This window comes from Zootoca vivipara, chromosome 10 (assembly GCF_965207765.1).
Source record: "Zootoca vivipara chromosome 10, rZooViv2.hap1.1, whole genome shotgun sequence".
Classification (NCBI taxonomy): domain Eukaryota; kingdom Metazoa; phylum Chordata; class Lepidosauria; order Squamata; family Lacertidae; genus Zootoca; species Zootoca vivipara.
The window spans coordinates 62,942,220-62,967,052 of NC_142593.1; the positions used below are offsets into that span (position 1 = coordinate 62,942,220).

Genomic DNA, 24,833 nt, shown 5'->3' on the forward strand with positions numbered 1-24,833 from the left:
TGGGGGAGAATGAAGAGATGGGGGGCAGAAGGTGCAGAGTTGCCAAGGGAGCCTGCGGGGTGGGGGGGTTCGCAGGGAGGAGACACAGAAGAGGTTGAGTGAAAGCACCAGGGGGGACACACAGACATCGCTATAGGGCCACCTGGGGATTTTCACTATGGAGTCCCCAATATGCTGTGCTTAGAGTCATAGAATTGTAGAGCTGGAAGGGACCCCAGAGGTCCTCTAGCCTAACCCCCCAGGACTCACAGCTGAAGAATCCCTGGCAGGTGCCCACCCAAACTCTCTTGAAGGAGGGTCCACCACCTTATGAGGCATTTCCCCTTTACACCCGATCCAAGGGAGGCAACGTGTGTCGTAAAGGTAAAAGGAAAAGGACCCCTGGACGGTTGAGTCCAGTCAAAGGTGACTATGGGGTTGTGGCGCTCATCTGGCTTTTCAGGGTTTGTCCACAGACAGCTTTCCGGGTCATGTGGCCAGCAGGACTAAACTGCTTCTGGCTCAACCAGGACACCCACCGTGATGGAAGCCAGAGCGCACGGAAATGCTGTTTACCTTCTCATCGCAGCCGTGTGGTACCCTAACTGAAGCTGAAGACAGGACTGCAAAGGTGTCCAAGCCAGGTGTGTCATCTGGCATTGCAGGGGGTTGGGCGGGGTGACCCCTTGGCCCCCTCCCAGCCCTACAACCCCCGGACCCCAACTGCCTCCCTCTGCTGCTGGGAGGGGCCGTGGCCATGGTGTGTGGGTGGGGTCAAGCTCTCACCCTCCCCTCTGCCAGCCAGCCTAGTGGGACGGGGACAAGGGGGCCCCACCCCAGCCCCCCTCGCCCCCGCTACCTGCATCGGGGTGCTCTCAGCCGACAGGGAGGTGAAGCCCACGATGTCACTGAAGTAGATGGTGACGCAGTCAAAAGCTTCGGCCTGGACCGTCTCGCCACGTTTGAGCTGCTCAGCCACCGAGCTGGGGGGGGCACAAAGTGAGTCATGGAGCCGCTGGCTGACCCCCAACCCCTGTGCCCCCATTACTGGGTGGGCAGGTGAGGGTGGGCATCTCCCTCAGTGCAGCAGGCAGGCGGGCGAAGGCAAGTCCCTAGCTTCAAGTTGGCCCCAGAATTGGGTGGGGGGCAGCCTGGGTTACCGGGTAGGATATTTTGGAGAAATAGTGTCAAATGGCCCCTGCTTTGAGAGGTAACGGATGGGGGAGGGACTGACAGAATTCAGTTGATTAGGGAAATTTAATATGGGGGGGACTGAATGGAAGAGGGAAGTGGGGGGCAAGGTGCCAATTAGCCAAGGGATCCATTTTGGGGGATTTGGATGAATATCTGGTTGGCTTGCTTCCCTGCGGTTTAAATTCTAATCCAGCATCTATACCAGGCACCCCCAAACTTGGCCCTCCAGATGTTCTGGGACTACAACTCCCATCATCCCTAGCTAACAGGACCCGTGGTCAGGGATGATGGGAATTGTAGTCCCCAAAACACCTGGAGGGCCAAGTTTGGGGATGCCTGATCTATACCTCCAAATTGCCTGACGCCACCTCTGCCTGCCTGGCTGGGTCCGTTTTCCACCCCCCCACCCCACCCCCACCCCCCTGGTTACTCACTGGGGGAGGATCTGGTAGAGCAGGTTCTCGGCCTTGCGCTTCTCCTCCAGGTAGGCCTGGGTGCGCTCCTCCACCAGCTTCTCCAGGTTGTTGGCGTACTGTTCCATGCGCGAGAGCAGGTTGTCCAGGATGCTGGCGCTCCCTTCCCTGCGGCAGGAAGGAAGGGGGGCTGAGGGGGGCACATGGGGTGGGGGGTGGACTCCCACCCCCATGGGCTGATGCTTCTGCTGCAGCAGAACCTGCCTCCCCCCTGTTTTGCTCTCTCACACCCCCATCAATAAAAAGCAATATAAATACCGTATTTTTCCATATATAACACGCCCCCATGTATAAGACGCCCCCTTTTGGAGGGGACTCCAAATCAAGAAAATGGGGGGGGGATACACTATTAGTGTATAAGACCACCCCCAATTTTTAACATAACTTTTAAAGAAAAAAATCCTTCCAGTGGGGGCATTGTGCCGAAAAACAATGGAATAACAACAACAAGATTTCCTCTTGCATGCCAATATAATATGGATTCATTAAGCACGATGGAAAAATTCCAGGCCAGTGACTGCGACAATAAGAGGGGGTTACATAGCGGAACTATGATATTGGGAATAAACAACAGAGAAAAAGCAGGAACAAAAATAAAAGACTTTCTCCAGACCAGCCAGAACATGGAAAGTCCCATTAAATCAAATAATTCAGAATGTATAATTGGCTCCTTTTTAAAAAATTTGGATATGATGTGGCAAGATTTGATATGTTATTGATTGTAATGTTATTAATGAAAAATTAATAAAAAATATTTGAAAAAAATCCTAGTCTTATACTGTATATGGAAAAGTACAATACATAGCTAACTGAGGTTCTGCCCCCCCCCACAAAAATCCTGGCTCTGCCCCTGTGTCCAGCACCCACTTGTTGAACCTCCGGATGAAGATCTTGATCTGAGCGAAGTCGGGCCGCTCGGTCAGATCCTGCGCCCAGCAGCGCTCCATCAAGAGGGCCAGCTCCTCGCTGTGCAGCCGTAGGTCCACCGTGGGGCGGAAGTAGGGCTTCTGGCTGTTGCGCACCTTCTGCACGATCTCTGTGGGGTGGGGAGGGCGAGTGGGGGGAGTGAACGCACAGGCCGGGCGGCGTGGGGTGGGGGCACGGCTGGCTGGTGGGAGGCTGTTATGGGGCGGGTGAGGGGGGCGGAATGGGTGACTGGGCCACGGAGACAATGAGGATGTGGGCGGGATGAGCACCCTGCGGGTGTCGGAAGGAGATGCGGAGGAGACAAAACGGGGGAGGGGTCACCCTGGGTGGTCAACAGCAGCAGCGACAGACGTGATCGCCATCAAGGGATGCCGGTTGGGGACGCCAGGCCACAAACACGAGCGGAATGTGTTCCTTCCTCCTTCCGAGGCCGAAGGTGGGCACAGCCCAAGCGAGCCTGTGGGGAGACCTGAAGAGCAGGCAGGTGGCGCAACGGGGGCTTTGCAGGGGCCTTGGGACAGACCCAGAAAAGGCCACCAGTGTGTGCCTCCCCCCTATCTTGCTCACACAGAAAAACGCATGTGCTTCCAGCATAAGTGCCAGTCGTGTCTCCCCTGCGATTGGGGAGCTGTGCGCACTGTCCCCTCTAAACACAAGGCCTGGTGGGGCGAGGGGAGGACCTCCCACCCAGATCAGGAATGCTTTCTCCCCGGCTGCTGGGCCAAGAGCCACACATGATGCTCTGGTGGATGCTGAGGTGTGGCCGGCCGATGAAGCACCCCTCCCAGGTAGGACCTGCCCCCAGGATGGGCTGTGGTCCAAGTGTGGCCCCGTGGTGGTTGTCATCGCCACCTCTGCCCCTGTCCCCCCCCAAGAGACCGGGAGTGGGGCTGGCCTTCTCCCTCTCCCCTCACCCTTAGGGCTGAGGTCCATGCCCTCGATGTAGAAGGCTCCGTTGCGCAGCGCAATCTCCTGGAGGATGATCCCAAAGCTGTAGACGTCGGCCTTCTGCATGGCCAGTGGGGAGAGGACCAGAGGCCCCTTTTGCAGCAGCTCTGGGGCCGTCCACAGCTTCTCTGGGGGGTAGGGGGGGGAAATCAAGGAAAGGAGGAGGGGGGTCAGGAGGCCAGGGGCTCCCACCTCCGCCCCCAATGGCAAAGACCAGCCCAAGTAGTGGAGGTGGGGACCCCTCAGCATGGCAGCGTGGGCACTCGCTGAGCCCAGTGAGGGCGGCAGAGAAGACCCCCGCTGGTCTGGAGGAAAGGGGGCAAGGCAGGAGATGGCATGTCCTGCCACCAGGGTGGGAAGGACACTCACTGGCATACAGGGCATGGTTGCCCTCGCTCTCACTGCTCTGCCGGAAACTAGCCAGGCCATAATCCGTGATCTTGAGAACGAAGCGACTGTCCACCACGCAGTTGGACGACTTGAGACTCCCGTGGTAGCCAATGATGCTGTTGTGCAGGAAAGCCATGCCCTGTGCCAGGCAGAGAGGGAGCGGCTGCTGAGAAGGCCCCGCAGGAGGAGCAGAAGCAACAAGGGGCACCCACTCTCCTCCCAAGGCAGGAGGCGCAAGGCCAGGGCGGGCCGCCACGTCCCAAACAGTCAGGTGATTGGGTGAGTGGCAGCTCCTGCAACGATCGAGCATGTGGGGGCGGGACTTAGAGGAGAAGGTTTTAGCAGAGGGACCCCAACCAAGGAAAGGCTTGGGAGTTACTGGCATGGCTGGCCAGGATGGAGCTGGAGGGCAGAGAGGCCCCACTGTGGGGTGCCATCCTGGCAGTGGCTGGAGCTCCCAGCAAAGAGGCTATTTGCCCAGTCTGCCCCCCTTCATGCTCTGGGGGGGCTCCTCTCTTTTCAGAGGGCAGCTGCATTTCCGCTGTCAAGCCTGGTTGTGGGGCTCCCTCTTGCCGCCCTCCCCAGCCCCCCACCTTGACAATGTCATTGATGAGTGAATAGCGGAACATCCAGTCCAGGTTGATGCTCTCGTTCTCCAGGACGTCCTGTCGGGGGGGAGGGCAGAGGGAGGGGAGATGAAACAGAACCAGTTAGGTGTTGCCCCTGCATGAAAACAGCCCCTCCCACAGCAATGGGGGGGTGGTTGGAGAGGGCACTGCACCCCCCCCCCAGGAGGTGGCCAGAGGCACAGCAGCCAATGCCCACCGTGACCTCCCTCTCCTTCCCCGGCGGCAGCCATGCAGGGAACAGACACACACCTGTGCCCAGGTGCTTCCTTACTTGTAAGCTGCCCCGGGGGCAATACTCAGTCACAATGCAGATGTTGGGCGGGTCAATGCAGGCCCCGATGAAACGCGTCAAGTGGTTGAACTGCACGTCCCGCATCTGCAGGTGGGCAGAGACAGGCAGGTAGGAAATCTGTTGGCCCAGAGCCCCCAGAATGGCCACGAAGGGGGACTGGGCTGGGATATGGATCGGAGGAGGAAGAGGACCCGCCTGCCTCCATCTGTGCCAGTTGTCACAAGCGTGCAGAGTGCACCAGGTTGGCAAAGGCTGGTTTATGTGGGTGGGCCATGCCTTTATCCTGTCTCCTGGTGCCATCCTTCCCTCCTCCATCTGCCCACAGGAACACACATAAGGAGGAGGGGAGGGCCGCATTGCAGGAGACAGTGATGGCTACCAGGGCCGGATTGAGGTTGGATGAGGCCCTCAGCTCCTGAAGGTCATGGGGCCCTTTCTATGTCCAGCTGTCCTTTGATGCTTGAGTTGAGATTCCTGCATTGGAGGGGGTTGGTCTGGATGACCCTTGGGTCCCTTCTAATGCTTTGATTCTGTGATTCTGTTCTTACGCTAAGACAGCTTGGTCCAAAAGAGGCAGGGGCAGCCCAGGCAACAAACATGCTCTCGGTGTGGTTCTGGGCTCAACACCTGCTAGAGCCAGGCTAGCCCCCCACCCCAGCTTGGCTTCTCCTCCCACCCCCCACCCCCCACGGCAGGTACCTACATGTTTCAGCTCGAAGAGGACCTGGCGGGTCAGCTCTATCCTCTTCTTGTTGACGTGCTTGATGGCCACGACGTTCCCCTGGCCGAGAGGAAGAGGGGTCAGAGGGAGAAAGGGGGAGGTGTGGGACCCCCACTTCACCTTTTCCCACAACTTGAGCCCCCAATAGATACGAAGGAGGGCCAAAAAGCAAGACACTCACCTTGAAGAGCCCTGTGTTGGCAAAAATCTGGTATTTGCCATGTGCTGTCATCAGGGAGCCGTAACTGGACCCACGCTTGGGGGGGGGGAGAAGACAGAGAGTCACCTGCTTGAATGGCAAAAGGTGGCCAGCTGTGTGTTTGTGTGTGCCAGCTGGGCAGCTGCCAAGGCCAGAGCGGGAGGGGGGGAGGGTGGAAATGGCTGCTGGAGAGGAAGGAAGAGCAGAGGAGGAGAGGAGGGGGCTTGGATGGGCCCATGGCAGTGTGTTGGGGGGGGGGTCTCTGGGAAGACCATGGGGCTCCAACGGGACCCACCAGGGAAAGAGTGAGGCGACTCCCAGCCCCCTTGTAGTAGCGCTCTGAGCTCCCGAACTGGAGCTCGTCCCAGCGGATCCGCCACAGCATGCTGGCCAGCTCCTTCTCCAGCATCAGCTTTCTAGGGAGGAAGGGGGAGGAGTCAGACCAAGGTGAGCCCCGCCCACTGCAAATCCAGCCTCCCTTTCCCCCTCAAAGGAGCCCCCCCTGCCCCGAAATGCCTCCTCTGGGAAGCCCACCAGGCTGCCACCACACACATGGCTTGTCTCTCCTACTCAAAGGTAGACTGCCTTTCAACATGGAGGCTCTGCTCAGGTGCCCTGGCCAACAACCGTAAAAGGCTTTGTAGCCAAATCACAAGTGCATGTTTTGCTAAAGCACAGGGTTAGTACACAGAGAGTCCCTCAACTTCCTAGAGAGGACCCTGTGTGTGTGGCTGCTTCCTTTGCCTCCTCTGGCCGGGAATTCTGGAACAAAGGAGATAGTCCCTTGCACTTCTGTCTTCCCACCATTATTCCAAGCTAAGCAGACGTGTGTCTGGGAGCTCCAGACACACCCACCCTATTTTGACACTACCAACTTTGACTTGACTGTAACTTAGAAGTATTTTTCTGCCTACTACTTTGCTGTATTTGCTGCCTGCGTTGAAACGTAAGTAAAAATTTTTTGGCTTATCTTACTAGAAACGTGGTTCATTTTCTGCCAAAGGAGGGGAGGTCAGCAGAACACAATAAAAAGGTGTCACTAACTAATCTAAGATTCAATAAGTTGGCAAATGTGGAAGTGTTTCTGCTTTTTATATTTCTCCCACACATGTGGGGCGGGTGGTTTAAATTTTAATCTACAGATTTAATCCTCACTCAATCTCCCACAGTCCTGTTGTCTGCTCTGGAATCCCAGGTGTGAGGCTGGGTGGGAATGACTCACAGAATAAATGAAGGCGTGTTGCCGAGGCCTGGCTGTGGTTCCACAGTGGCCATTTGGAAAGCACTCTGTACATGCTCCGAATCCCTCTCTGCTCTGCCATCCTTTGACGTGTTCTGGGACTGGCAAGGCATTGGAGTGGACTGCTACTATCGCCCTGGGCCAGTCGGTCAGGCCAGGCATACAATGAGGGCTGGGAAGGAGAGACTGCTTGTCCTTGGAGAAGGTCACTGTCCCTTGCCCAGAGCAGGTCCAAAGCTACTGAGCCAGCTGGCAACAGCCAAGCAATGTTTAGAGTCCTGAGCAGCTGCGAGGGCTGGAGTGTGATTCCCAGAATCACTCTGGGGCTCTGATTCTCCTCCCCACTTGTGGCAGCTCCAGAATGCGGGGTGGGGTGGGGGGTGGGGGGTAGCGCAGTGGAAACACTCGGCTGAGCCAAAGCATCTGAGCTAAGCCAGGTGGGCACAGAACCAAGCCATGGCGTTTCAGCCCCATCTGTCGGGAGGGGGGTCCTTGCCACCCCTTGACAGCAGACTGCGCTCTGCCTGAGCACCTTGGGTCTCCCTCGCTCCCTCCACCCACCTCCCCGTGTGCCTGGCCCAGGAGACTCTCACCTGGGGCTCACTCACCTGAAGATCAGGAAGCTGGAGACGCCAAACATGAGGAAGGTGAGTCCCGCGCCCAGCGCCACAATGGCCAGAGTGTTGAGGGGACCTGGAAGGACAGGGGCAGAGTGGCACCAGGGGCAGGATCCTGATGGCACACCTGGCCAGAATCGCCTCAGGAGGGAGATCCGCTTTGGCCAGGTGGACTCGCTGAAACATAGTCTTGGGGGGGGGGTGGCAAAAGGGGTAGCAACGGCCCAGTGGGAGTCTCTACAGAAGGTGAGAGGGGCCGTCCCCCACCCTCAGGCTTGGGGTGCAATGAGGTGGGAGGGCCAGAAGCACCCACTTTTGTCACAGGAGGGGTCGTCCATGTCAAAGCAGGGAGGGTTGTCCAGCGGCGGTGCCCCCTTCACCCAGGGGATGGCTCCCAGCCAGTTCATCTGCTTCTCTGCTCCCACATAGTGCCCCACTACCTGTGGGGAGAGGGGAAAGGATTTGGCTCATGAGGGCAGAGGGTCCCTGCCTCCCTCCAAGGGCAGGCAGTCCAAACCCTGGACCAGATCCCCCCCTTCTTCTCCCCAGAGGACTCCTTCCTGGCCCCTGTTTGGTTCTCCCTCCACCCCTGACCCACTCGGGGGTCACCTTCTCCACACTGCTTGTTTGCTCCCGCTCGCACCTGGAATTTGCCACTCTCCACATCGGCCATGGCCCACAGGTTGAAGTCTGTGTCACGGTCATTGTTGTCATCCATGCTGACTGTCCCAGTGACCCCTGTGGGCAGGAGGAAGAGATGAGGCTATATGTGGGGGGAATGGCAGCCAAACACAACTATGCACAAGTGCTAGTGCAGAAAAGGGTTAAGATCATAGAGCCGTGTTCCTAGACTCAGGTGGGTCACGCCCCCTTTTCACTGGAAAGAGAGGAAGTGAAGCTTTCTCTTCCTGTTCCTCACATTCTCTTCTTGCCATGTAACCTAGTGCTCCAAGCTTAGAGCATGCATTTGAAGCCATCTGTATTTTTTACCCAAGACTTTTCTACCTGTGTTCTTCTTGTTGTTGCCTGGAATAATGCATGAATCAGACCTTGGAATTTGTAAGTAACACACTGGAAAGTGTGTAAAGCCCCATGTTTTGAATCCAGGTATCCAGCTGATTTTTAAAAATTTCCCCTACACACATGGGTCATGGTGCTCTATTTTCTTACCACAATAAGAGTGTGAGGAGATCCTGCTGAATCCGGCCAAAGGGGGCCCATCCAGTCTAGCATCCTGTTCTCACAATGGCCAACCTGCTGCCCCAAGAGACTCTCCTTTCTTGGAGGTTTCCAAGCAGAGGCTGGATTGGCCATCTGACAAGGATGCTTCATTTGTGATCCCTGCATTGCATGGGGTTAGACTAAATGACCCTTGGGGTCCCCCCCCAGCTCTACCATTCTACGATTCCATTCTTGTGGCTTCCGGCAACTGGTGTTCAGAAGCACAGCAGCCTCTGATCATGGAGGCAGAGCAGAGTCGCCTTGGCTAGTAGCCCAACCTTCCTATCACCCACTTGACACCCATTGATGCTCATGAAACATGGAGAGCGAAGAGGAAGAGGAAGAGGAAGAGGAAGAGGAAGAGACGGCCTCCTGCCTTGTCATCTGTGGGATGTAACCCACTGGGAGCAGTCAAGTACAACATTCCTTGTAATGCTAGAGAAGACATGCGAGGGAATGTTTGGTCCAGCCAGTCAAAACTCCCTGTTCCTCCTGGCTGAAGCATCCTTCCTTTCCCATGTAATAGAAGGTGGGTGTGACCTCACCTGTCCAGGTAACACACAGCACACCTCCCTCTTTCCCCTTTTCGTCCTGTGAACTGCTGGACTGCTAGCCTGCAGTCACTAGGTAAATCTCCCTTATGGGGTAAACCTGTTTGTATCTGCTTGCAACTTTAAGCCTAAAACCTGCCTTTAGGGATCACACTGTGCTCTGCCTGATCACGAGTAAACTTTCTTTTTGTTGCTTATGAATAAGACTGTGCTGTCTTTATTCTTTTAGGAGGGATTCAAGGGGTCTTACCAGGGAAATATTAGAAGACATTTCAATCTGGACAAGCCAGATTGAATTGTGTATTGTCTTAAGAAACTCACACGCGTTTGCAACCAGCTTTTTGCTGCGTAAGAAAGGGGATGCACTCTGCTAAGTAAAGGAACTTGCTAGCGCAAGTTAGGAAGGATATTAATAAACAATATATCCTCTCCTGCCACCCTGAACATTCCCACATCATCATGCTCTGGGGACCCATTCTGAGCGTGAGAGCCCACCCCTGCCTGCGTTGTCCTCCCACAGGCCCCCCACCCTGCCCTGCCGGCCTCCAGCTCCCGGTTACCCTGGAACTTGCGCCCTTTCATCTTCTCCAGGATGCGGCTGGTGTTGCGCTTGGTGCCCCCCTCTTGCAGCGTCTCGTTCAGGGCCATGGCGTAGAGGAGGAGCCCATCGTGGAAGCAGCCGGCCACAAGGTTCTTCTGCCATGGGGGGACAGAGGGAAAGGAAAGAGGGCGTGAGTGGGCCTGAAGGCAGGATCTGCAGGCCCACAAGCAGAGGCAGGTGCCAGGCCCAGCCAGGAGGCAGCTGGACACTCTCATCATGGCCACCACCAGCGTTTGTGGGATGTGCTACATAGGTATCAGTCTAGTACAACATTCCTTGTTTTTCTAGCGTGGACATGCAGGGGGATGTTTGGTCCAGCCAGTCGGAACTTCCTGTTTCCTCCTGGGCTGGGACATACTTCCTACTGCATGTGACTAGAGGTGGGTGTGACCCTTACCTGTGTAGGTAACAAAAGCACAAGGCATACAGCCCTCCTCCCTCTTTTCCATCTTCCTTTCGTCGTGTGAACTGCAGTGAGTGCCAGTCTGCAGTCACTGGGATTAACCCAGATTCACATGTATATACTTTGTAACTAAGTCTGCCTTCAGGGGTCCATCTGTGAACTGAATGTGTGAGTAAACTTCTTTTATATACTTTACACGAGACTGTGGCATCTTTATTCTTTTAAGATGGATATAAGGGAACTTCCCAGGAACCTAACAGTGAGAGGCTTACACAAGCCTGCAACCAGCTTTCTGATGTGTGTTTAAAAGGGGAATGTGAAACTCTGCTAAGTAAAGAAGTTGCTAGCACAAGTTTGGAAGGATATTAATAAACAGTATATATCCTCTCTTGCCTCCCTGAACATTCCCACAGCCTTGTCAGGACCCAGCCCCAAAAGCCCCACCAGCCCGTGGGGCTCAGCGGTGGATCTGGAGGAACATTGTCCAGCCTCCATCCTTCTCAGGTCCTGGGGGTCAAGGGGGACCAGCACCTTACACCCTCACCATTGGCCAAGTTCAGAAGATGTAGAAGCATAGAATCCTAGAGTTGGAAGAGACCACAAGGGCCATCCACTCCAACCCCCTGCCAAGCAGGAAACACCATCCAAGCATTCCTGTCACAGGAATGTTCCATGGAAGAATCCCCCTTCAGGCCCAGGGACTTCCTCTCAGGCAACCCAGTTCCACTCCCCTTCCACCCCAACTGAAATGTCCATTTTTACAGAGAAGAAGGGCTGCACTTTGGAATCCTTAGCTGTGATTCCTGCATTGCAGCCAGTTGGGCGTGAGGACATTTCAGATCCCTTCCAGCTCTGCCATTCTATGGTTTCAGCAAATGGCCCCGAGGGAGAAAATGTCTCCTCCTCCAGATTCCCACCCCACCCTCTTTGCAGTGTTCAACATTAGCCAGGCGCCAGGCACATTTTGCACCTGGCTCTCTGCCACTTGCGACCAAGTGAAGATGCCCGGGGGCCAGGATGGCACCTGACATCTCCACCATCTGCAAGAGCAGGCCTGGGGATCCTTGCTTCTGGACTGTGTTCATACACTCATGCTTTCCTGCAGGAATAGGCCAAGCTATATGTGGACTGTCCCTCGATCAAGTGACTTTTCTTCTTGAAGTTCTCAAAATTCTTAACCCAGCTCAAGGTTGTCATCTGAACTAGCCAGATGTTGAACTGATAATCAGTCAGTCCATCATTTGAAAAATAAGACTTTAGAGCAGGCATCCCCAAACTTCGGCCCTCCAGATGTTTTGGACTACAATTCCCATCTTCCCCGACCACTGGTCCTCTTAGCTAGGAATCATGGGAGTTGTAGGCCAAAACATCTGGAGGGCCGCAGTTTGGGGATGCCTGCTTTAGAGCCATCTTGCCCCAAAATGGCAACCAGATATTCCATTTAAGGAGCCATTTGACACCTAGCTGATATATCTGAGTTTCTAACACTTTCGAACTCTAACCCTACGGCATCCCACTTTTCTTCCTCCGACTCCTCTTTCCCTCCCTATTTATTTCTCAGCCTTGCCTTCCTCCCCCCCAGAAACTCATGGCTGCAACCACCCCATGCTCTCTTCCCAGCCACCCTGCCAGGTGGGTCAGTCCAAGAGAGGGTCACGGGTCACGCAGGGAGCTCCCTGGCAGAGCAGGGGACCTGAACATGGTCCCTCGGAGGACCCCTCCTTGGATTCTCACTTGATTCTCAGGAATTCTCTCAGGAGGCAGGCGGGGGAGGGAGGAGAGGAAGCCTGGAAATAGGAACAGCAATGCAGGGGGGGCAGGGGGGCAGCTTCCTGCAAATGGGCCTTGCTTGGGCCGAGCTCTGAGGTCTCCCCTTCAGGCACACACCTTGGAGAGGAGAGCTTCCGTTCCTCCCCAAACATCTTCCAGGGACGGGGAAGGAAATACTCAGCTCATCACCCCAAGAACTGTGGGGTTTGTGTCCCTGCATTTGGCACAGAAGTCCCTCTCCATCTTACAAGGCAGGCGGGAGAAAGAAGCTCTCCAGACTCTGGTCCTCTCTACAGCTGATCTTTATCAAGCTTGCAACATCCTGTCCCAGTTCAGGACTCTCGTCATCGTCTCCCCCACCACAAGAGCAGAAGAGGAGGCTGCTGGATCTGACCAGCGGCCCTTCTAGTTCAGCATCCTGTTTTCACTGGGGCCGACCAGATGCCTCTTTTGGGAAACCAGCAAGCAGGATTGGAGCCCAAGAGCAGCCCTCTCCTCACCTGGGGTTTCCAGCAACGGGCGTTCAGAAGCATGGCAGCTTCTGAGTCTGGAGGCAGGGCAGAGCCAGCATGGCACCCATTGCCAACACTTGGCACCCATTGCCACTCATGGGAAAACAGAGGAGGAACACACACACACACACACACACACTCCGAAGTCTCTCTCTGCCACACTTCCCCCCAGTAAGCCCCTTCACAACCAGCTGTTCCCCTTTCCTCTTTCCAGTCACATGCTGGGAAGGCTCCCGGAGCCACCAGCCAATCACCTATCCCACATAAGCTGTGAGGTGTATAGAAATGTAACAACACCAACATTCAGCCTGGTGCATGAGTGGGCAGGGAGAAAGAAGGGCTGCCCATGCCAGGACCCCTTGGCAAGGCATAGAAAGCATGGCCCAAGGGGGCAGACCTTGGTTCAATTCACCCCCAGTCCCAGGGACCCCCAGCCAGCAGGTTACTCTCCTCCTGCACACAGTAAGAAACAACACAAATATCCTGGGAGGAGCATCTCTGGGGCTGAAATCCCAAAAACCACCTCACACCTTTGAGGGAGAGCTGAGTTCTGGGCTTCCTAGGAGGGCAGGTGGGTAGAAAGCCCCCCCCCACACACACACCGCTCTCCCCACACTGTACTGAGTTACATAAATGCCTCTCATCTTGTCCTGCCTCCTCCTTTCTAAACCCCAGAGCCCAAAACACTTTTAGCTTTTCCTCATTGGGGAAGTGACTCACATCTCCGCCCCCCCAATTATTTTTCTCGGGTCATTGGAGAGAAGTTCCTTAAGCCATACTGACTCTGGGAACACCCTCATGTTCTGTTTCAGAAGCACTGATAACACAGCAATACTGTATTAATAAAATTGAAATAATAATAATAATAATTAAGGATATCAATTCCTGCATTGCAGGGGGCTGGACTAGATGACCCCTGAGGTCCCTTCCAACTACGCAATTCTATTATACTATGAATGCAGGCATCTCCAGAAACTCAAGGGTCACACTGGCCAGCAAGAACACAGGAAGACTAATAATAATAATAATAATAATAATAATTTTTATTTATACCCCGCTCTCCCCAGCCAAGGCCGGGCTCAGAGCGGCTAACACCAAATATGAAACAACTACGTAGTTAAAATACAACTCAACGACAAGACTTTCACAACATGGAAGGCTCCTTGAGAGCAGCTTCTGCCGCTGACTGCGAGGGAGGACTCTGCTCTTCCTGTAGATTTGTCAGCCGCCCATCTCAGCCCCCGACCCTTCCTTTCTCTGATGTTTCCATCTGATGTCTGTTGAGTTGGGGAAGGGGGCTCTGAGCCCTGAGTACTTGAGCCCCCCCAGACTTTGCTGGTTGAGCACCTCGGGAGATTGGCCGCACACGGGACTTCAGTCAGTGGGTCAGAAGCCACGGGGCTGGCGAGGGCACCCCAAGCAGAGCACAGCAAGGATGTTGCCATGTCTGTGCAGAGCTAGCCTGAGGCCTGGGACAGGAGTCTGGTGAAAATAAAATGACAGAGCAGCTGGTCCAGTTCCATAAGATGGCTTGGGGGCCCAGCCCACTTAGCGGTAGGGAGGACAGTGTACATGGTTGTCCCATCCCCCCCCGCGCGCATGGGCCTGGCTGTTACTCCAATGTGGGACTCCAGCTAAGGCCACACATGGCATCTGGGCTGGGGCACATTCCCATATTTGTGGGATTTCCTGTCAAAATCACAAATACATGATTGCCAGACAGGCACACGAGGGTCTGGCACTCATCGAGTTCCTGAATCAATATAGAAGGGGCTGTATGAGGTCACCTCCTTAACGCTTTTACAGAAATTTCTAACCAAGGAGATAATCTTATCTACTTCCTCCCTCTCTCTCTTCTTTCAAGCCAGCAATGTGAGCAGATGTACATGTCTGGGCTTCACTCAGAACCCAGACTCCATTTTGGAAACCAAGTTTGTATTTTGTAACATAGAAGTATTTTTGCCTGCATACGACTTTGATGTATTTGCTGCCTGCATTGAAATGTAAGTAAACCTTATACGTTTATCTTACTAAAATGTGTGGTTCAGTCTTAGCAACAAGGACAAAGAAAAGGGAAGGTCAGTAGACCACAAATAAACAAGGATAAAAAGGTCTAATTGCCTAATTCATAGCTTCCGGTAAGCTGCAAAAGCACATACAGTAAGTGTTTATACTCTGCTAAAAGGGCTTCATAGCCTGTTTGCTCTCCTATTTCTCCTACACATGTGGGGCAGGGGGTTTAAATTTTAATTTACAGAGAGAGAGAGAGAGAGAGCTCAGCACCACTGATTTGCAGAGTCTTTTCAGCCTTTCAGCTAAGAACCAGTGCAAAAATCACTTAGCAATAATACTAATGTCATTATCACTTTAGGATTGATACTGTGCAAATCAAGCTTGAATGTGCAAAAGGGGACCCCTTGGTGCAGGCTGGGTCTCAGGTCTGGGCCAGTTGAAGATCCCCAGGCGAGCCCGTCATTTTAAATGACATCATTTGGCTTTTCATTCACTTCTCTGTCTGTTTGCATTTTATTTTGCTGTCAAATCACTTTGAGACGTTTCTTTCTTTTTTTGCATAAGGAGACTAACCAATTCTAAAAACGCAGTAATAATGCTTGGGGGCATTACACTACAGGGTCCCATCTGCTCCCTTTGCCCCCTCGACTGGCTCCCCTCTGTCTCCGAAGGCCCATGATCAACATCTTGGCTGGGGGACATTGAGCTCACCCTCCCTGGAGGGACCAGATGCTTCTCAGCTCCTGTGGGGTCCCTCCCAGAAATCCCTTTAACAGTTGCCCTGTGACCCTTTAGATGCTGAGTGGCGCCTGCCTGGTCCTTCTGTCACAAAAGCTGGAGCCAGCCTCTTCTGCCTCAGCTTGCCCAGCGGAAGCCATAAAGAAGATCCCTCGCAAACCAACAGCACCCTCTTTCTCCTCCTCTTTGGCTCCCCCTGTTTGGAGCATCTCCCCTCAGCCTGGCAAAGGCACTCATCTCAAAGCCCAGACCACGGGCAGTGCCTGCTTGCCTGCCCCCTGCTCTGAAGCCAGTCCCTCCAGCAGCCCCCAACCCCAGCACCCTGGCCAGGGGGAAAGCCTCTGGCCCCACAGTGTGGGCTTGTCTCTCTTTCAGAGGGGGCAGGGGGGGCGGGGACGATGACTTACCAGCGAGTCATTGAGCTCCACGTTGGACTCCCTCCGGGCACGAAGGATCAGCTGGCTCTGGAAACTCTGGTATTCTGGGTTCTGGGGCTCATGGTAGGTGATCACCAGCACCGTCTGCAAGAGAGGCAAGGGGGTGTGAATGGCAGAGTTGGAAGGGTCCCCCAGGGGTCATCTAGTACAACCCCCTGTGATGCAGGAATTGCAGCTAAAGCACCCATGGTGGATGGCCACCCAAACTCTGGCACCCGGTCACCCTATACATAGGCGCCCATGAGGAGTCAACCCACGAGGCCTAAACCGGGGGGGGGAGTGTGTGGCCCTGCCAGCTCCAGCTCCAGGCGAGGCCTTCCTCCCCCCTCTCAGCTCCTTAGGAAAACTGTGCCCCTGGCTGCCTTCTCACCCTCAATGAAGGTGCCAAAATGAACCTGATCAGCCAAAAGTAAACCCCCCCCCGAGTATGGGGTTACTTAAAGGAGGGCCAGGGTGGAACAATCTTCTTGACTCACCCCAAAAGCTCTGCCCACAATTGTAGATAGGCAGCAGACGACAGCTGGCCATGCTTAGAGCACCAAGAGGAGAGCCCTCTGTGCCTGCTCAGAGGTACTCTTGTCTTTAAGATTAAGTCATATCATCTGATGCACCCATTGGACCAGTGCCGGCTCTAGGTAGACCCCCGGTGGCACAGTGTGCTAGGGCGCCGGGCCGGTAGGCGGGGCGCCGGGCGGGGGAGCCGGAGAGATCTCCGTCCCTCAGCGCCAGGGCGCCCGACCTGCTTGAGACTGCCCTGCATTGGACTCCCTCCTGAGCAGGCCCTGAAGCCCCAGGACCAGCCTTCCTCATGGCCTACATCTCCTTGTAGGGGGTTGGACTAGATGACCCTCAGGGTCTCCCTTCCAACTCTAGGATTCTTTGGTTCTCCTCCCCCCTTCTCCTGCTGCTGGACTTACTCGGAAGGCCTCCTGGAGGCCTCCTGGGTCCTGGCCCTCCTTGCTCTGCCAGGGCTTGCCCGCCTCCCGGTTGCCCTCGGCTCGCAGGCTCTCTCCAAAGACGTCCACGTAGAAGAAGACGTAGTCTCCGAGGGTCATGCTCTCGTAATGCGCCAGGCGCAGGATCTGGTGCAGCATCTCCAGCGGCCCACAGATGTAGATGACTGAGGGAGGAAGCACACAGAGGGAGGGGGCTCAGGCAGAGGCAGGGGGAGCCCCGTCCCCAGCAGACGCCCCCAAAATGGAGATAAGCCCTATCTCGCCAGATAGGGACACAGGGGTCTCAAAGACACACACAAAAGGAACAAAGGGGAAAGTGATCCTGCCAGCCTTGAAAAGGAGGAAAGGATTAAAGCAGGGGTAGGCAAGCTAAGGCCCATGGGCCACAAGCGGACCACGGGGGTCATTTAACCGGTCCACGAGACACCCACTTGGTGAGTCCCCACATGCTGCGATAAACTGGCGCAGCGTGGCGCAGGGACTTGCTTCCGTGGTGCCGGAAATTGCGTCGGTGCGGACACAGACGCCGGAAATCACAAGCACGCATGCAGTCAGGCCCATGGAGGGAACTCCACTGGGGGTAAACCTTGCTGACCCCTGGATTAAAAGCATCTGTATTTCTGTGCAGTGGTACCTTGGTACTCAGACACCTTGGTTCCCAAACGCTGAAAACCCAGAAGTGTTCCTGTTTTTGCACGTTTTTTGGAAGCCAAATGTCTGATGCGGCTGTCAGGTATTGTTTCCACGGCGCCTGCACCAATCAGAAGCCGCGCCTTGGTTTCCGAACATTTCAGAAGTCAAACAGACGTCCAGAATGGATTAAGTTGGATGCTTTTGCTATTTATTTTGTGTTTTTGTCTCTGAGGCTTTTCCAGTTAATTTTTGTGACTGTGAGGAACCCAGTTCAGCTACTGATTGGTTGATTGTGTGGCTGCAGAAATGGATCAAAGCCCAAACAAGGACCATCATCAGTGCAGGGAAGAATTTTTTTTTTTAATCATGTCCAATACTGTCTTATTTATTTTATAGCACAGTACATTGATTATTGCTTTCATTTTATGGGCCAATGGTCTCGTTAGACAGTAAAATTCATGTTCAATTGCTATTTTAGGGGTTGTTTTTAAAAGTCTGGAATGGATTAATCCGTTTTGCATTACACCTTGGTTTTGGAACGCTTTGGTTTTGGAACGAACTTCCGGAACGGATTAAGTTTGAGAACCAAGGGACCGCTGTACTCAGCTACAAACTACCCGTTTCCCCTCTTGTTATAACCTAGGAATGATTTTGCTGTAGCGGATCAGGTCTGTACAGGCCACCCGCCTCCTCCTCCTCCGAGGAGTCACAGACTCTCCCAGCACCTGGTCCTCAAAGGTTGGCTGTCCTTGCACAGGGAGGCGCCACGAGCCCTTCCATTTCATTGTTCCTCAAGAGCAAGGGCGCCTGAAGTGCTTCCTGACCGGTTCTTTGCTGCTCCTGGAGTGCTGTGGGGCTGAGGGTTTGCTTCCTGCTCTTATTTATTGCAATCCCCCATTTCGGGGTATCCAGAGCGGACAGCCTAACCCCCGCTCCACCTGCCCAAAAGCATAGACCATGGGGGGGGCTGCTGCAGTCTCTAGCTAAGACCCTCTGACAGGGAGACCCTCTCCATGCCCGCTGCCTTGCCTGGCGTCAGCTCCTCAGACGGCTTGCCTCATAAGGACAGAAGAGGTGGCTGCTGCTGGATCAGGCCCATGGCCCATCTAGTCCACCATCCTGTTCTCACTGTGGCTGACTAGATGCCTGCAGGAAGCCGGCAAGCAAGACCCGGGGGGGGGGGCACAAGGGCAGCTCTCTCCTCCTGCACTTTCCAAGAAGAGCCTGTTGGATCAGGCCCATGGGGGCCCACCTGCTCAAGCATCCTCTTCCCCAGGCATCCCCAAACTGCGACCCTCCAGATGTTTTGGCCTACAATTCCCATGATCCCTAGCTAGCAGGACCAGTGGTCAGGGAAGATGGGAATTGTAGTCCAAAACATCTGGAGGGCTGAAGTTTGGGGATGCCTGCTCTTCCCCATAGGGGCTGGACAACCAGATGCCCGTTATGGAGAACCTGAAAATGGGCTCTAAGCACACCAGCACTCTCTCCCACTCCTTGGGAATTCCAGTGCCTGCTATTGAGTTTTCTGCCTCCAAAAGGGGAAGCAGAGTATGGCCAGAAGCCACTGATAGCCTGCCCCCCTTTGTTGATGATGTTTAGTCATTTAGTCGTGTCCGACTCTTCGTGACCCCATGGACCATAGCACGCCAGGCACTCCTGTCTTGCACTGCCTCCCGCAGTTTGGTCAAACTCATGTTCGTAGCTTCGAGAACACTGTCCAACCATCTTGTCCTCTGTCGTCCCCTTCTCCTAGTGCCCTCAATCTTTCCCAACATCAGGGTCTTTTCCAAGGATTCTTCTCTTCTCATGAGGTGGCCAAAGTATTGGAGCCTCAGCTTCACGATCTGTCCTTCCAGGGAGCACTCAGGGCTGATTTCCTTCAGAATGGATAGGTTTGATCTTCTTGCAGTCCATGGGACTCTCAAGAGTCTCCTCCAGCACCATAGTGTCTCCTCCCCCCCTTAAATTTGTCTAATCTTCTAACAGTCCCTCATAGAAGACTTGCTCCAAGCCCTTGATCATATTATTTACTTCCTCACATTCTGTCCCATATCAAGGCACTTCAGGCAGGGGTCCTGGGGGTCCCAGGGGGTCTCCCACCCAGGCACTGAGCTATCTGTCAGATTTGGCCCGACAGCGTTTTTTTTGGGGGGAGCCTCTTTCAGGGCACATCACACTGGAAGGAAATGAGCCATGGGGCTTTGAGACAGGGCTGCTGCCACAAATCTTGGGCTGCCATGCCTTTGTTTGTTTCAACCATTTGTATTCCACCTAATCACCGTCATCTCTAGGCAGCGTACAAGAGGCCCAATGCAATAAGACTAAAAATGACTTAAACATTTCACATCAGAATTCAATTAAAAAGCCAGCTGGAATTTTTTAAAAAAGCGTTCAGTTCAACATCATACTCTCCAACATTTCTCCAATGAAAATAAGGACGTCCTATTCCATAATAATAATAATGATATTTTTAATATTTATCCCCTGCGCCAGCCACTCTGGACAGCTTCCAACATACCGTATATAAAAACATAACAAAACATTTAAAACCCTAAAAATCTTCCCTATCCAGGACTGCCTTCAGAAGTCCTCAAAAGGTTGTATAGTTGCTTATCTCCTTGGCTCAGGGGTCACAGCTCCATCCCCTCCAACATTTCTCTGGAGAAAATGGGGACGTCCTAAGGAAAAGCGGGACATTCCGGGGTCAAATCAGAAACCGGGACGGCTTCTGTAAATCCGGAACTGTCCTGGAAAAACAGGGACACAGGGAGGTGGCCTGTCTGACCTCCCCTGGGAGGGAGCTAGCTTCACATAGATGAGCCAAGGCAGGCACCTAAGTCCTGGAGGACCAGTGACAGTGACTCCACTGAGGACCTCAGCAGGATGTGTGCGATCCAATCTGTTCGGCTGATGCTTGAACCTGACCTGGTGGCGTATGGGCAGCCAAGGCAAGCTTTGGATCACAATGAGCTGGTGATCATTTGACCCCATCGACAGTCAAGCCTTTTGCTCCAGCTGGAGCCTTCAGACCAAGCCCAAGGTCAGCCCCACCCAGAGCGCATGGCAATAAGAGGGTCTTGAGGCTACCAATGCGTGTATCACCATGGCCAAATTTCCCTTTCGCCAGCCACACCTGGCTGGTGAAAGTCACTCCTAGCCACTGAGGCGACCTGAGCCTCCAGCGACAAACCTGGAAATCTCTGGACATGGGAACCCACACCCCAAATGGCCTCCGTCTTGCCAGGGGTCAAGCTCAGACCCCCGGCCCCACTGCTGTGCCCAGTCCAGCAGGTCGTGCCCATCCTCGCCCGACTCCGAGGTTATGGAGAAGGAGCAGCCCTGGCGCAGCCGAGGCAGTGAGAAACGGCACAAAAACATGTTTGGGTTTGCGGTTGTGGCAAAAGAATTTGCAGGTTCCCGGATTCCAGCACCTTCTGCCTGGCTCCGTAATTGGAAACAGAGGGCCCCACCAGGCAGCTCCAGTTACAGGAAGGAGGGGGCGGCTCCTTGCGTGGCACACGAGGGGGGGAGCCCTCCTAGCCCAAGGCTCTCTGCCTGCCATAGGAAAGGGGGGGTGCAGCTTCTCCAGAGGGGAGGGGAGGAAGGCCCTCTCCAAACCTCTCCAGGAAGCACAGGCCCCTCCTTCCCCACCAATGCCTGAAGCTCTCGCCCCAGATGCTGGGATATCGGGCAGCCCACATACCGGTAGTCACCCACAGGAGCCCCTGAAGACACCATGCTCTCACCTTCGCTTTCGCACAAACCCCAGCTATGGCCTTGGAGGAGCAGGCAGGCGGCAGACCAACCTCCAGGGCACACACGGCGCATTGGCACGACTACCACACTGCCTGGAATGCACGCTATGCCTCGCTGATGCAGCACACCAACGCTGTCACACCAGCCAAGTGAGAAGGGGCGCCAGGGCTCAGCCCCCTCTGCTCCATCAGGGCGCCAGACCCTCCCTCACCTTTGTCTCAAGTGGATCTGGTTATGGGGGGAGAGCAACTGGCACCCTTGAAGGGGGGGAGCAGGGAATCATTATCACTTCCAAAGGCAAAAACAGATGGGAGGGAAATGAGATCAGGAAATTAGGTTGCACCAGAACCGGCAGCCTGGGATGAGCCCTGGCAGAGCCTGCCCAGGCATGCCTTCCAGATTTCCGGGCAGGGAGAGGAATTCAAGTTCAGCTCAAGGACTGGCTGGCCTCAAAGTCAGGCTGACTCCCATCACAGAAAAACTGACCGCTTGATGAAAGGCTGTCCACCATACAGAAGGACAAGCTTCGCTTCGGAAATGGCAGCCTTGCTGCAGCAAAGGCCAATCCTTCTTTGCCAACCCTTTGGAGATCTTCAAGAGTGTCAGCAAGCAAGTTGGCAGAGGTGATCTGATAAGACCCTGCAGACCTGGACTATCCCAAAAGCTTTTGACAAAGCCCCTCCCCCGAGGGTCCTGAGTGACCTTCACAGTCGTGGGATAAGAGGAAGGGTGGAAAATAGAAACAGGGTAGGAACAAGCAGGGCTATTTTTCTCGAAAAAGAGGTGCCAGAACTCACCATGAACACATCCCTTTTTCTCTTATGGCAGCAATGGTACCCACCTGAGAGGGTCCAGAACTGAGTTCTGGTGAGTTCCAGCTGAAAAAAAAGCCCTGTTGAGAATATATTAAGCAGTGTGGTCTGGGCATAAGGAATGCTAGAGGGGTGGAAATGACTAGCTTAGAGGTGGCTTTACAAGAGAATTTAAGCAAATTTATGATGGAGGAGGCAGAGGAAGAAGAGGAGGAGGAGGCCTGGCAACAACTGAGGGCTGAGCCCACCAAGAGTTAAGTCTTCTGTGGCTGAGATTCCTAGGAACCAGAAACAACCCAAGAGTCTTGTGTGACCTTAAAGGCTAGCCAATTTATTATGGCATAATAAGCTTTTGTGGTCTCGAGTCCACTTCATCAGATGCAGAAACCCTCCCTTACCCATCGGAAGGGAGGGTTGTAAGCAGTAAGATTCGAGAGAAATGAAGTGTGCAAAGTCCAGGCAAGGACAATTCCGTTAGAACTAGAAGGTCTGCAAAATAATGAAGGGGCCTTCAGCACCATGACAGGTGATCCAGAAATGGACTTGGTGTTCCTGAGTTAACTGGCAGCTTCATTGCGACAGGAGGCCGTTGCCTTTGTTCAGACCCAGATATATAATATTGTACTTATTGGTGATTTACATCAGGCATTTCTTAGACAACAAGACACATCTGACAAAGAGAAAAAGGCAGAGAACCAAGAGGAGCCAAGGAGTGTGGTGGAGTCTCCTCCTTTGGAGGTCTTTAAGCGGAGGCTTGACAGCCATCTGCCAGGAATGCTTGGATGGTGTTTCCTGCTTGGCAGGGGGTTGGACTGGATGGCCCTTGGGGTCTCTTCCTTCCAACTCTAGGATTCTAGGAGCAGCCTCCTGCAAGAGAGGGCAGAGCACCTCTTGCTGTCCCCTCCAGCAACCAGCTGAAAGCCCTTCAATGCCTCACCAAGGAGCTCCAGCCTTTGACTGCAAAGCTTCTCCTCCACGGCAGGCTGACAGATAACCCCCTAACCTAAAACAGCTTCTCAGCAGCAGCAACAACAGGCCCATCTGAAGAGAAGCAGACCCAGGGACAGGCCCCCACATCAGGCACAGATGCCAGCTCAGTCCCCCATGCCAGATCCGGCAATGCTACCACAGACCTTTGCACCAGACAGAGAGGCCCGTCTCTGTGCAAAAGGAACACGGGTCAGGGAATGACCACTATAGTCCATGCATTAGCAACCTAAAGGCTGGATTACTGAACTGCACTCTATGCGGGGCTGGCCTGGGGCCTGGGGCAGAATAATGTTGTTGTTGTTTTTGTTAAATTTGTATACTGCCCTTCACCTGAAGATCGCAAGGCGGTTCACAAGATAAAAATACAGAATAAAGCCACAAAATATATAATAAAGGCAACAACAAAACAATACCTCCCTCTCCACAAACACATTTAAAAGGGCCTAAGGCTGTTAATCAACCCAGGAATGCTTTCGCCTGGTGCCTATAGGTGTCTAATGAAGGTGCCTGGTGAGCTTCTCTGGGGAGAGCATCCCACAAATGGGGGGCCACTGCAGAAAAGGCCCGTTCTCGTGTTGCCACCCTCTGGATGTCTTGTGGAAGAGGCACACAAAGAAGGGCCTCAGAGGATGATCTCAGGGTCTGGATCAGTTTATATGGCGAGTGGCGGTCCTGGAGGTATTGTGGTCCTGAGCCATTTATAGGTCAAAACCTGCGCTTTGAATTGTGCCTGCAGTCAGTCCAGGATCAGCATTATATGGTCAACAGTTTTGTCCCAGTGAGCAACCTGGCTGCTGAATTCTGCACTTCAGCTGAAGTTTCCAAACCATCTTCAGAGGCAGCTCAATGTATAACACATTGCAGTAATCTAATCTAGAGGTTACCAGAGCATAGACAAAAGGAGTTAGGCGGTCCCTGGCCAGACAGGGATGTAACTGGGCTACTAGCCAAAGCGGATGGAAGGCAGCTGGACTGCTGATAGGGGCACAGGGTGACTGGGAATGGCCACTGAGACCACAGAACACCAGTCCTGAAAGACCTACATTGGCTCCCAGTACGTTTCCAAGCACAATTCAAAGTGTTGGTGCTGACCTTTAAAGCCCCAAACGGCCTCAGCCCAGTATACCTCTCCACGCCCTCGTTCAGCCCAGACTCTGAGGTCCAGCTCCGAGGGCCTTCTGGCAGTTCCCTCCCTGCGAGAAGTGAGGTTGCAGGGAACCAGGCAGAGGGCCTTCTCGGTAGTGGCACCCGCCCTGTGGAATGCCCTCCCATCAGATGTCAAGGAGATAGACAACCATCTGACTTTTAGAAGATATCTGAAGGCAGTATTGGCTGCCCATACACTCTCAGGGCAGGGGCAAAGTCCTTGTTTTACTTGACAAAGTCCTGAACCACTTAGCTCCAGGGTACCCCAGGCACCCCTGACACCTTCTATCCCAGCTCCGGCACTGAGATCATCTGCAAGAACATCCCTGGCTGTTCCCTGAGTTGGCAAAGCTCCTTTGACGAGAACAAGAAAGTCAGCCTTGGGTGTCATCAGCCCAGTCTTGGGGGATGTTCTGCCATAGAGATTCGGAAGGCACCTTTCATTCTAAGTTTGCTGAAAGGTTTGCTGGAAACTTTTCTTTGCCACCAGACCTATGCAGGCAATTCAGAAAAAAACCTTCTGTACTTGTTAGCTGGTGATCTATGATTTTAAGTTGTTATGTGTTTTTTTCTTGTATGTATGTCATTGTTGATGTAAACCACTCTGAAATTTATGAAAATACAGTACTGTATACAAGTGTTTTTAAATAAAGCTATAAATGGACACAAATCTCACACCAGA

General features: G+C 53.8%; 1 protein-coding gene across 1 annotated transcript in view; it reads right to left on the minus strand.

The window, feature by feature from the left end:
• NPR2 (natriuretic peptide receptor 2) overlaps positions 1–24,833 on the minus strand; it is a 33,858-nt gene that overhangs the window by 2,063 nt on the left and 6,962 nt on the right. The window contains exons 2-17 of the mRNA XM_060280431.2: positions 16,773–16,975; positions 15,826–15,939; positions 9,942–10,077; positions 8,253–8,347; positions 7,923–8,049; positions 7,601–7,685; positions 6,048–6,168; positions 5,735–5,809; positions 5,536–5,613; positions 4,812–4,916; positions 4,505–4,576; positions 3,891–4,050; positions 3,488–3,649; positions 2,514–2,682; positions 1,608–1,754; positions 839–962 (exon numbers count right to left, since the gene is read on the minus strand). Coding sequence (XP_060136414.1) covers positions 839–962; positions 1,608–1,754; positions 2,514–2,682; positions 3,488–3,649; positions 3,891–4,050; positions 4,505–4,576; positions 4,812–4,916; positions 5,536–5,613; positions 5,735–5,809; positions 6,048–6,168; positions 7,601–7,685; positions 7,923–8,049; positions 8,253–8,347; positions 9,942–10,077; positions 15,826–15,939; positions 16,773–16,975 — 1,973 coding nt within the window. The remainder of the gene's footprint in view (positions 1–838; positions 963–1,607; positions 1,755–2,513; positions 2,683–3,487; positions 3,650–3,890; positions 4,051–4,504; positions 4,577–4,811; positions 4,917–5,535; positions 5,614–5,734; positions 5,810–6,047; positions 6,169–7,600; positions 7,686–7,922; positions 8,050–8,252; positions 8,348–9,941; positions 10,078–15,825; positions 15,940–16,772; positions 16,976–24,833) is intronic.